This window comes from Pseudonaja textilis, chromosome Z (genome assembly GCF_049901715.1).
Source record: "Pseudonaja textilis isolate UNSWEBS1 chromosome Z, rPseTex1.2, whole genome shotgun sequence".
Lineage (NCBI taxonomy): Eukaryota > Metazoa > Chordata > Lepidosauria > Squamata > Elapidae > Pseudonaja > Pseudonaja textilis.
The window spans coordinates 89800662-89814420 of record NC_142008.1 but is presented as its reverse complement, the minus strand read 5'-3'; the positions used below and the strand labels follow the sequence as shown (position 1 = coordinate 89814420).

At 36.8% G+C, this 13759-nt stretch overlaps 1 protein-coding gene across 1 annotated transcript in view; it reads left to right on the top strand.

The window, feature by feature from the left end:
* SLC4A1 (solute carrier family 4 member 1 (Diego blood group)) overlaps window positions 1-13201 on the top strand; it is a 49626-nt gene extending 36425 nt beyond the window's left edge. The window contains exons 14-19 of the mRNA XM_087917522.1: window positions 810-899; window positions 1387-1553; window positions 1962-2215; window positions 5716-5885; window positions 7909-8082; window positions 10880-13201. Coding sequence (XP_087773648.1) covers window positions 810-899; window positions 1387-1553; window positions 1962-2215; window positions 5716-5885; window positions 7909-8082; window positions 10880-10960 — 936 coding nt within the window. The 3' untranslated portion in view covers window positions 10961-13201. The remainder of the gene's footprint in view (window positions 1-809; window positions 900-1386; window positions 1554-1961; window positions 2216-5715; window positions 5886-7908; window positions 8083-10879) is intronic.
* Window positions 13202-13759: the final 558 nt, after the last annotated feature.

The window sequence follows — 13759 nt, the reverse complement described above, 5'->3', positions numbered from 1 at the left end:
ATAGACATGGACTAAAAGCCTGAAAGTAATCTCTATGAAATTCAGTAAGACTACCATTCTATCATATTTGCTAATCAGAATATCAGTCTCAGTTAAAATGGAACTTTTGTATAAATCCACCCAGAATGTATTGCGCTGCAAGAGAAATGTGCCATTTTTTTATATAGTGTATATATTGACAAGTAGCAAAATGAACATAAATTTGCACAATTTATTCTTGATATATTTCAGATGAAAGTCCAAATATAATATTATAATATTACAATTGTATTTTCTTCCCCAATGTACAGTTGTCTGTTCCAACATTTAGGTTTTAAAAAATAATACATTAGCACTCATACAGGAAGTTTGAGGTAAAGCTGAATTATAATTTGCAGATCTCTGACAACTGCCCACAATTGCTGGGGCCGCTGGGAGAACAATATTTGAAGGACCAAGTATTTCAATCCTGCATGAATAGCTGAGTGTATGGTCATTTCCACACTAGCAATTTCTTTAGTCATTGAACCATAATTGGGCCAAAATAATAGAAATGAGGATAGACTTTACAGTGATGGCTGAGTGACATTGTGAAAGTTCTACAAGCTGCTGATGGAGAAATTTCCTCTAAGAACAGTTTTTAAATGTCCCCTGTTCTTACTATGCATAAAAATAAAGAAGACCGTGATTTGGATTTTAGAGTAGACTTTCTAATGCATTATTATCTTTTCTTTCAAATGCTAGTGTGGAAAAGCAATCTAGAGACTGAGAATCTCTTCTCTACTTCTGATACATCAACTCACCCTGTTAACGCACTTATTTTTTGACAGCTTCGTCGGGTGATTGGTGACTTTGGTGTCCCCATTGCCATCCTTATCATGACATTGGCAGACAATCTTATTAAAGATACCTACACTCAGGTAATAATTCTTTTATTTCTTAATGCAGCTCCTTCCCCCTACTTCTTTTGTTTCTAGTTTAACAGTTTGGGGCTTAATGCCCTTTCCATGCAAAAGGGAAGTAAGGTGCTCACACACAATTGTCCTCTTTGAATGGTTAACTTGATTGTTGTTCAAGAGGGTTTGTTAAGAGACTTACAATAAAATAATAGAATGACAATCTGCCCACCATTCCATATATAGAAGTTAGCTGCAATTGCCATTGAATCTGTTTTCAACATTGACAATGGAAAAATTCTTATACTGCATCAGAGATCTTGTAGTGAATGGAAAATCAAAAACAAATTCACAAAGCCTATCCAATCTTCCCCTTTGGCATCCATATCTGAAGGGAAAATATTTATTATGTTAAATGACTGCGATGATCCTGTTTTCCACATTCGGATGAGCAAGATACTAACAGTTCTAGAATCCACTGATTTTTCTTTACTTCTCTTGCTTTTCCTAGAAATTGAAAGTTCCCAAAGGCCTTCAAGTCTCCAATCCTGAAAAGCGGGATTGGTTTATCCATCCATTAAGAAATAAAAATAAATTCCCCGAATGGATGATATTTGCTTCAGTTTTGCCGGCTCTCCTGGTTTTCATTCTCATCTTTTTGGAGACACAGATCACCACGTAAGAAATGGGGAAAAGATGAAAAAGATGGGATAAAATGATAAAACAATTGACCCAAGAATGGAGTATGTCAAAAGGGTATGCAGTAGATTAAAAAATGAAAAAGATGGGATAAAATGATAAAACAATTAACCCAAGAATGGAGTATGTCAAAAGGGTATGCAGTAGATTAAAAAAAAGTGGGGGGAGGAAGTCAGGATGAAAGAAATGCCTACTGGATTTAGAAAAGAAATGGGTGATTATGTGGTTCCAACTTTACATTGATTTCATATCAACTCCAGTATAAAATATGCATGTACAAGTTTGACAAAGATTTTTTGGTAAATCCTGATGTCAGAGATGTCAGATTTATAACGCAATATTAAAATAATAAATAAATATTCTTTTTTAATTTTGCTGCTGCTTCAGGCTGATTGTAAGCAAACCTGAGAGGAAGATGGTGAAGGGTTCGGGTTTCCATCTCGATCTCCTTCTTATTGTTGGAATGGGAGGTATTGCACCACTTTTGGGTATGCCCTGGCTGAGTGCCACCACAGTGAGGACTGTCACGCATGCTAATGCTCTGACAGTTGTGTCCAAGACTACCCTTCCAGGAGAAAAGGCCTGCATCCAGGAGGTCAAGGAACAGAGGGTTACTGGCTTCCTGGTGGCTATTCTTGTGGGTGAGTTCTTCTACAAAAGATTCCATTGATTGTATTTATTTTATTTATTTCAAGTTTTATAAGACTGTCCAACTCAGCCAATATGACTCTGATCAGCATGCAACATAACCAAGCAATAATTAAAAAAAAAACTGAAAACCATCTACATTCTACCACAATATAAAATGTAAATGTAATGTGGCAACCAAGCACACAACAAAATAGGCACAAGAGGGACTCCCACTCACCCAGCCCCCAATAACTGAGGAAAGTGCCAGATCTTATGGATTTTCCTAAAGGCAACCAGAGTTGGGGCCTATTGTGTATTTGTGCTAGTGGGAAATTATTCCATGTAGTAGGGGCAATCACAAAAAAGGCACTTTTCTTAGGATCCCATAATATGACAAGATTTAAAACAAAGAACCGTCACTGACAGAGCATATGGGTTGAGCAAAGATTCTTGGGAGAAGGCAGTTCCTGAAGTAATCTTATCCTATGATATATAAGACTTTAAAGGTAACCACCAACACATTGAATGATTGTCAAAGGATTAGCTTAAAACAACCTACTTGTTCATGTTAAAGAATAAATGATGTGCCTTTTTTTAAAAAGTAAACAGTAGATGGTAAATGTAGATACAGGTAGTCCTTGACTTACAATCATTTGTTTAGAGACTGTTCAAAGTTACAACAGCATTGAAAATGTGACTTATGAACATTTTTCACATTCTCATATGAGGTCATGTGATCAAAATTCAGTCTCTTAGCAATTGGCATGTATTTATGACAATTGCAGTGCAATATCCCAGGATTATATGATTACCTTTTGCAACCTTCTGATAAGCAAAGTCAAGGAAAGGAAATCAGATTCATTTATCAACTGTGTTACTAACTTAACAACTATAGTGATTTACTTAACTGTGGCAAGAAAGGTCGTTGCCAAATGGAGCAAAACTCTCTTAACAACTGTCTTGCTTAGCAACAGACATTTTGGGCTCAGTTGTGGTCGTAAGTCGAGGATTACCTGTAATAAGAATTGAACCTCCTTTGCATTATCTTAAGGCTTAGTTGCAGTGTATATATTGAACTAAATCAAAGTTATAGAAGACCAGACCAGCACAATACCACTGAGAAAACAAAAAAACAAGAAATCCAAGAAGAAACCAGCATGGCTGCTCAAAGATCTCTCTGGCAAATTGAAAGGAAAAAAAAGGACAACTACAAAAAATGGAAAGAAAGACATACAACTAAGGCAGAATATCAGCAGATAGCCAGAATCTGCAAAGACTAAGTCAGGAAAGCAAAGGCTCAGAACAAAGACTTGCAACAAAAGTCAAAGATAATTTTTTTAAAAGTTTCTTCCAACATATAAATAACAAGAAAAAAAATCAAGGAAACAGTTGGCCCACTAAAGAGAGAAAACGGCAAGGAAGTAACAGGCCACAGAGAGAAAGCAGAGCTGCTTAACTCATTCTTTGCATCTGTCTTCACACAAAACAAACTATAGCTCAACCCACCAAAAACATAACTGTAATAGACAGACCAGAAATAAAAATTAAAATAAGCAAAAGAAATAGTACGAGAACACCTGTCTGATCTTGATGAACACAATCACCGGGGCCTGACAGATTACATTCCAGAGTTTTAAAGGAGCTGGCAGAGGTCATCTCAGAACCACTGCACCATATCTTTCAAAAATCCTGGGCCACCAGGGAACTACTAGAGGGCTGGAAAAGAGCTGTTATGGTTCCCATCTTCAAAAAAGGGGAAAAAACAGACTCAGGAAACTACAGACCAATCAGCCTCAACATCAATACCCAGGAAGATATTGAAAAAGATAATAAAAAAACCAATCTGCCAACATCTAGAAACAAGAAGTAATATAGCAGTCAGCATGGGTTTGTTAAAAACAGATCATGCCAAACCAATCTTATTCTTCAACATAGTGACTAAATTAGTAGACCAGAGAAATATTGTGGATATAATATACTTAGATTTCAGCATGGCATTCGACAAAGTAGACCACAATCTACTTTTTGGTAAGCTAGAAAAAAATGGAATGCATTGCATCACCACCAGATGGATTCGCAACTGGCTGAGAAACAGTATTCAACAAGTAGTCATTAATGGGTCTAAGTCTACATGGAGGGAAGTAAGCAGTGAGGTGCCACAAGGTTCCATCTTAGCCCAGTAGTCTTCAATATCTTTATTAACGACATAGATGAGGGAATAAAGGGGGAACTTACCAAATTTGCAGATGATACTAAGCTGGCAGGAATAGCTAATATTCAAGAAGATAGGCTCAAGATCAAGATGGATCTTGACAGACTAGAAAACTGGACTATATTTAACTAAATGAAATTCAATGTAGAGAAAAGAAAGGTCTGGGTGAAACCAGGCTTAATAGCAGTAACTTTGAGAGGGATCTTGGAATCTTAGTGGACAACCAGCCAAATATGAGCCAGCAGTGTGCAGCAACAGCCAAAAAAGCTAATGCAATCCTAAGTTGTATTAACAGAGGGATACAATCAAGATCAAGGGAAGTACTAATACCATTCTATAAAGCCTTAGTAAGACCACACCTGGAGTACTGCATCCAGTTTTGTTCACCACATTATAAAAAAGATGTTGAGACTCTAGAAAAAGTACAGAGAAGAGCAACCAGGATGATTAGGGGACTGGAGACTAAAACATATGAAGAATCATCACAGGAACTGGGCAAGGCTAGTCTAGTGAAGAGAAGGATCAGGAGAGACATGATAGCAGTGTTCCAATATCTGAGGGGCTGCCACAGAGAGGAGGGGGTCAAGCTATTTTCTAAAACACCTGAAGGCCAGACAAGGAATAATGGATGGAAACTGAATAAGGAGAGATTTAACCTGGAAATAAGGAGAAACTTTCTGACAGTGAGAACAATCAACCAATGGAACAGCTTGCCCTCAGAAGTTGTGGAGCATCATCACTTGAGACTTTCAAGAAGAGATTGGACTGCCATTTGTCAGAAATGGTGTAGGGTCTCCTGCTTGGGGAGGGGGTTGGACTAGATGACCTACAAGGTCCCTTCCAACTCTGATTATCTGTTATCTGTTATAAATATATGAGCTTTGAGAAATTCCTTTTTCCTATTATATCCAATTTACCTGTTCCTACTGTTGTTACAAGAAGTTGTGATCATTTTTATAGCTGAATGTAGAAATTGCTTAACCCAATATGCAAAAAAGACAGCTCTCACATTCAGGGGAAATATATACCTTTGATAAACCAAAACTGGAGCCTAGTCATTAGGAAGACTGACTATTGACTTTGTGCTCCACTTGAGAATATCTTCTGGTCCCCAACCGATATGAGTAAGAAGAATGGTAGGCAAGTTTACTTTCCTTATCTCTTCTGATTGGGAAGGAGAATGTTACAATTGTTCCATTCCAATGGGCTGATGCGTGTGCATTGTATAATCTTTAATTACATTAATATTTTAAAATTAAATCTCTTTAGTCCACAACATTGTCTTTTGCTTATCTACAGGCCTGTCCATACTCATGGAACCCATCTTGAAGCTGATTCCACTTGCAGTACTCTTTGGTATCTTTCTCTACATGGGGGTGACATCTCTCAATGGCATTCAGCTATATGACCGTATTCTTCTCATGCTGAAGCCACCCAAATACCATCCAGATGTGCCTTATGTTACAAAAGTAAGCTTTGAAGGCATAACTCCTACATTTTCCTTGAAAATTGCTGAAGTGGGAAAAACAAATAAATCTATGGTTCAAGAAGTTTGCTGCCTAAATACCCTGTTTCTCCAACAATATGGCCTCCCCCAATAGGAAGTCCCAGCATGTTTTATAGGCATGAAATGAAATTAAGCCCCTCCCCCCAAATTAAGGCCTATATTAAAACATGCGAAATGGTGGGGGGGAATGTTGGGGCGGCTTGCCGTTAGGAAGTACTTTTGTTGCACACCCAGATATGGTGCTGCCTGCGTTGACCCCGATATGAAGTGCCCCACCAACGCTGAGGTCAACATCTAAGCCATCGCCGCCCGCCCAAAGATGCAAGGCGGGGGAATTAAGTCACCCCCGAAAAGACAGCCTAGCCATTTTTTCAGGGCTCAAAAAATAATAATAAGACCCAGCCTTATTATATGAGAAACATGGTATTAGTCCCTGATCTTGTTTATGACTTCCACATAGTGCTAATATTACTTCTATCTTCTTGGGAAACCAAACTCATCTTCTTCTGCATTTGCTGTAGTGCAAATGGAAAACTGTTTTACAATTTGTAATGTTGGGATTCTGCAAAATTTGAAGGCGAATCATTTTCCAATTTACAGGAACTCTCGTTTTATCCTATCACTTCCCATCTGAAATCAAATTTCATGGTCATATCAGTAAACTAGGTTTTGATCTTTCTTATCAGTTTCTAGGTAGTTTTTCTACCCTTGTAAATAGAAAATCCCTATTTGTGCTGATTCCCCCTGCTTATGTAAACAGTCCACATCAAAATTCTTGCTTCATTTTGCCTTTGGATGCAAGTGAGCTTATAGCTCTGACTTCCAATGCCCATACATGAGGCTTTACACTACAACCTCATAACCATGATTATAACTACTGGAAAAAGAGCTTGGCTAGAAAACCTGAGACTAGAGAAGCAATTTATTCACTGCTCTATTTTTTATGTGGTATAGATTTTGATTGTTCCAGGAACAGCTGTAGTTCAGGAAACAAAGCAACAACCATTAAAAAGATTTTTGCCCTCTGCTACTGGATGGCTTGAAATTGAAATTTCTTTCTTGTAAGCCAGTGTTGCAAATAAATTGGCAACCATTAAAATGAGGGGGGTTGGGAGGGTGGAACAGTGCCATGTGGAAGTGTCTAGTCAAAGATGTAATGGAAATATATACTTCTTTCTGAGCTTTGTTTACCTATTTCATTGAAGTATTTATTTGTTTGTTTATTACATTTCCACACTATCCATCTCACCTAAGTGATTCTAGGCAATTTACAACACCAAATGAAAGCATCACAGATTCTTTTATCAAAGCTTAAGCATATCTGTCTTCCAATTTAGAGGGATATGACTGGAGTATTATGGAAGCAGAATTTTTAACTAAAACCCCTGCCAGAATTTCTCTCATTACAGTAGCAGGCCTGGGAAAGGCCTCTGCATGAGATCTTGGAAGTATGTGAGGGCCAGAGTTCAACAGATTAATGCTTCTGGTTATTTGATCATAATTCATAGAGAGGTATGCCTAGTTTTAAGCCTAGCCTGTTAACCGCAGTTGTTAAGTTCAAATCTACATTAAGCCATAGCCCATAATGGCTAAATTCACATACCTGATTTAGCCATAATTTGTGCTATCCTTGCAGTTGAAATTTTGGTGGCTGCGCTTTACTTTACTAAATAGTTATTCCACTTCTGCAACCATCCATCAAAGTCAGTGTCTCTGGGTGGCTTACAGTACTAAGAATGTAAAAATAAAGTAACAAGTATTTTCACATAATTGTGTGCCATGTACTATGGTTAACAAATTTCAATGGCTGGACTTAAACATTGCAACAAGAAAAAAAATGTATTTGCACAGTGTGCCATTCATACATATATACTAACCAATGTATCAATTAAATGCCATTGTCAGGCAAATATTGATTCTGGCCAGAGGTTGAAGGAAAAAGCTGCTAACGTTGCCAACTATTCCTGTTTCTTTTCATCCCAAAGGTAAAGACCTGGCATATGCACATGTTCACCCTCACCCAGATTCTCTGCCTAGGATTGCTGTGGGGAGTGAAAACCAGCCCAGCCTCTCTTGCCTTACCGTTTATACTCATTCTGACTGTCCCTCTTCGATACTTCTTGCTCCCTGTCGTTTTCACAGACATTGAGCTCAAGTGTGTAAGTATTGTTGTGCTCTCTCTTCTCCCTCAGCAATGGGAACTTCTGATGGGATACTTATGTACATATTTAATTATTTCTTTATTTAAAAGATTTGTGTGGCTGCCCATCTTAAAGTGCAGCTTTGAATGGCATAACCTGCAGGTCAATAATGACTTTCCTGAAAGAAGCCATACCCACATCCAGAAAAGAGTACTCTGTGCTCCTACAATTAATATAGCAATATATCCCAGATTATTTCCTCAAAACTTCTGAAATGCGGGTCTGCCCAAAGCAGTTAATGGTGGGCTCAAGAGAAATATGTCTACATTCAGTTCTTTAAATTTAAAGTTTGCAATTTCTTTCAGTGAAATGTAGTCACAGCCACCAATGTGAAGAGCTTTAACAGGGAATTGGCCACATTTATGGATAAAAAGAAGGGCAGGGCAGAGTTTTTCTAAGAAAAAAAGGCTGCAGAAACATGTAAGAAGTGTCACTAGTGTGCATGTGCTGTCTCTCAATTTAGCACTTATGATATAGCCAACGGGTTTTTTAAAAAAAATAGCATCTGAGATGGACAGTTTCACGCAGCTTCTCTTGGAGTCATCCCAGAAGGTTTCATGACACCAATAATTTCCATGGCGCCAATAAGAATAACTTGTCAAAGCATGCAAATTAGAGGACAATCTCTTGAGGTGTAGCCACATCCACCTTGTTCACTGTTAATGCCCAGGTGGAATAGATTTTTCTATCTCTGAGAAAGAGCGCTAAAGTCCAAGACCAACTGATTTATGTGTTGGCCCGCCCAACCTCTTACCTTGGATGCTTATAGATGTGTATGAATGAGAAAGCCAAGAACAGCCTGTCTTTCTGTGTGGATATAATGCAAGGTGAATGAATTTTTTTCCTATGAGGTATATTCGAAGCAGAGGTCATCATGCTTTTCCCTCCTACTGAACTTGGTGAAAAAATGTTTCATGTATAATGTGAAGCCATATTATTGGCTGTTGTGGCGATGGTGCTGCTATATAAAAAAATAATCTTCTCCTATGCTGCTATAGTTTCCACAATTCATAATGTTCTCCTACAGTAGTATTTTCTCTATTAGAACAGGGCTACTAGCAGCATGTTCATATGCTTGGGTGTTCTGTTAGCCTTATCTGTCACTGGTGTGTCTCCTTTAAATTTTATTAAATTTTAATGTCTAGCAAAATTGTCTATAAGATTATGCCCTCAGTTTTCCACAAATTACAATGTAGTACATGTAAAGCACTCACTGCTTTTGTTAATCATGGTGGAATGGCAAATTACACAAATTACAATGTAGTACATGTAAAGCACTCACTGCTTTTGTTAATCATGGTGGAATGGCATGATTGAGGAAATATACTCATGTCCATATCTGGCAGCTCAGAATTAGATTGGGCCCAAAGTTCCTTTTGTGTCTGGATTCAAAATTTGATGTATCTGAGAGAACACAAAGAATTTGCATTGTTTTAGTCTGTGGTTATTTAGCACAAAAAGGAATTTATCAATGAATTTCTGTGCACTTCAGTTCATCACTAATAATGAGGATGCCCCACAACATAAGGGTAAGGAACCATATAGAAGAGTTGAATATATATGAACTGGTGAAATAACAACATTGTTTGTTTGTTTGTTTATTTAAGAAAATATATATGGCTGCCCAATTCACTCTCAGTGATTCCAAGTGGCTTACAAGATTAAAAGCTCAATACAAAAACAATAAAAAGCAATAACTTCCCACTCTCCAATAAGAACAATCAAATGAACCATTTGATGGGTTCCAGAGGTCACCACAGCTATTGGCAAAGCCACATCTTTGAGGCCTTGTGAAAGAGTGCCAAGGTGGGGGCCAATTTTATCTTTGCAGGGATGATGTTTCATAGGATAAAATCCAACATGGAGAAGTCCCTTCTGCTTGGTCATGCTAAATGGATCTTCCTGGGAGAGGGGATCCATAACATTCCCTGCCTCTGTTGGGGTGGATAGATATGACTGGGAAAAGACAGGCCCTTCAAATAATCTAGTCCCAAGCCATGTAGGGCTTTGAAAGTGATAAAGAGCACCATTATATATGACATTAAGTTGCTGTCACCTCTTAGTGTCCACTTGAATATATTTTCCATCATGATCTAAATGCTCAGCAGAAAATCATGTGTTTTGAAATTCAGTCCTAATTTCTCCAGTTTAAAAGGAACTCAACAGAGGGGTTGAGATAGATAGATACCTCTGCCTTTCAGCCTTGGAGAGTTGCCATTTTTTAATCTCTAGTTCTATATTTAATCTTTAGGTGGAATGTTAGAAGCAATATTTTTCAAAGTAGATAGAGCCAGTGGGTGAAGACAGTATCAAGTCTAAATTAGGTTTCATTGATTTAAAATTAATTAAAAGTAAAATATAATTAACTGCAGTTATCACAGCTGTTTCCCATATAGTTGATATTCTTCATTTCATTTTTCAGTGTTTTATTGAATATTGGACTTTGTTGGTCACTTTTGGAGAGCCACTGAAAGCAAATCCAAGGCTTGGAGAAAGCAGCTCTTACAAATGTAGTGCTAAAGATTGCACATCAATGAAGTAAATAGTACTAGCTAACTTATTAATTATTATGAATAAGCTTATTAATCATCTGATTCTATATAAGCCGGCTTCATACGTAATGACTATTTGAAACTACTTAATCCTTGACAAATGAAAAAAAAAAACCAAGAGTTTCAAGGTTTAAGTACAGCACTCTGTTTCCTGAGCCACACTTACTGTAGCTTCTAAATGTATGTCTCTCATTACCTTCCAGTTGGATGCTGATGATACTGAGCTGACTTTTGATGAGACAGAAGGCCAAGATGTCTATGATGAAGTCCAGATGCCTGTTTGAGCACCGAGCTGCTGCTGCCACTAGGCAAATGAGGAACCAATTCCCCCCAACACACACACAAACATTGGATATCAGAATCTGGAGGAAGATATCCATATAGCTATATAATTAGAGTATATATATATATATATATATATATATATATATATATACATACACATTAGTTGCACATGGCCAAACATTCCAGTGGTGTAAATATATATGATTGTCAACACATGGATCCTATAGAGTTTAAGAAATATATTTTCCCCCAGTCAATTATAGTTCTATAGTGAATCTTAATATTTCTTTCTTAGGGTTTAGGAAATAGACTTTTTTCCCAGAAGGAGAAAAAAGTAGCAAGATATGCAAGAATTGTTTAAAAGATGATACAAGTTAACAGTGGACTCCATTTTTAATGCAGCTATAACCCAGATATTTCTCTTCTGTATGTGTGTGTTTGTGTGTGTGAAGCTTTATCAGTCATAGAGGAACCCATCTACTTTTCTACCAAGATAAGAAGCATTTTTATTACTCACATTGCCAGACCATCTACACCAATGAATATCTGTAATGTGTTTTGAAAGCAATGCTGAAAATCCATCACTGTTCTCTGATGGACCATCAGGATGAATACTTCAGAATGCTGGAGTGGACTGAAGTAAAGAAGAAAACGCAATAAGCTCTTTCTTAACCACTGGAATAGAATAGGAAAAAGCTGGAGGATGAAAATGAGGCACAGAAGAAACACGCAGAATGTGCCATATTCATAATAGAAAGAAGCAACAAGCCTAACCTCATGGTGAAAACCAGGAATAGAAGTGGCAGAAATATCAGGTTTCAAGAATCAAGAATGCTCATTTGATGTGAAATACTGACAAATCCATCTCAGCTTGTCAAGTGGGGATGACATATTTGAAAAATTGGCTTCCTGGGAAAACTAGTAATCTTTTTCTTTGAAGAAGGAATTCATTTTCTGTGAATTCATTTTACCCCCTTTCCCACTGAAACTTGAAGTATGCTAATATGATGAAGGCATCATCCAAATGGTGAAGCATCATCCAAAAGTACAGTTCTACTTTGGCTATTTATGTTGCTTGCTTGTTCTTGTAATTAAGTTTTAACAAATGCTACTTTTTCCCCTTAAGCTGGCATCTATCTAAGTCCCTACCTGGGAAATGTGCCATTTGACAAGAAATTAGTATATCCCAGATTATAATAATTAGAGCTTTATATTTGAAAGAGTAAGCAAGCCAACTTGGTGCATATTAACACCCAGAGATTCTTAGCTTCCAATTAAATATCAATTACTAGTACTTAAGAATAGAAAAAAATATGTAAATTTCATCAATCAGTCCTTCCTTCCCCCCTCTTATGAACCATTCCAAATGTTCAAGTATTCCTGCATTCAAGAAGCCATTCTAAGCTAATGTCTGCAAAAAGGCTTAATTTACAGACTGTTATTGCAAAATAGGGTTTAATTTTTGCACACCCTTGATGTTTTACATGCAATCTAACAGTACTTACTACATACATAGCGTTATAGAACTTTCTTCCTCTCTTATTTCAAGTCTCTAATATTGGGTGTTGTTCTGAATCAAGCTTTGAGTCCTCATTAATTTTCACTTGCCCAAACACTTTACAAATAGTCTTTGGCAATCCACGTTTTTCCTTCTCAGTAATGTGACATGTTGCTCACTGAAAGTTTGTCTTCTTATGGGTTTTTTCCCCCACGATTATAGCAATAACAATGAATATAGGATCTATATTAATGCAGGATCTATATACATGCAGCAGGTTTCATTTTCTCCTTAGAATTTTTGAAAATGTTTCTCATGGTGGTATGAATTCAATATTGGTAATAGTCATTTCAGCAATATTATTATTTGTTATTTCCTAAAAAATAATAAAGGTGCTAAACTCAACAATATCTGGAGTCCTTCAACTTGTCAATACCTGCCTTCTAACCCCTGGCATGTATGTTGCTCACCCCTACCACTGTGTTGCTCAGTGCGTGAAAACTTTCTGTGCATGACTAAGATACTTTTTCTTTATTATTTTACATTATCCAGGATGAATCATGGTTCTAACCATGCACTGCTTAACATTAATTTGATTAGGAGAAGGACTGGAGAAAAAACAAATGGTAATATTTCCTCTTGCAATGCATAAACAATTTATGGAATTGATTTCCCTGAAGTATAAAAATGGACATTAGCTTATGTGGCTTTAAATAAAGGATTTGGTATACAGTAAAAAAAAGTGACTAGATCAGTATGTATTAGTCATGATAGCCAAATGAAACTTCCTTCTTTAAAGGTATTAGACCAGCATAAATTAATGAGGTGACCAGTGTTATTGTGTCCTTCATATGAACTTCTCAGTTTGTAAGCGAAATTCTGATCTATGAGATTTTTAGGTCCTTTTATTAAAAGAGAAAAAAAAACAAGAACAAAAAATGTATTTAGCCTTGGAGCCATGGGTTCAGTTTGAATTAGTAGAAAGCCACTGTATCCTGAAAGCCATTTTATAATAATTGTCAATAACAAACTACAGGGATTCTTATTCTAGATTAAACCTATAGTATCATTTGCATTGCTATTTATGCATATGGGAGTTCTAGATGGACTACTTTGTCTTTATTAGTAATGCAACATATACAAAACTCAACAACTAAACCTAATATGTTAAAATAGTAAATTATATCTGTAGATATCTGGTATATCAGATTTTTTAAAATTCTTATTCATTAGATTTTTCCAGGAGTTCAAAGTAATTTGCATAATACTCCCTCTTCAATATCTCAGCACAGCAACAATT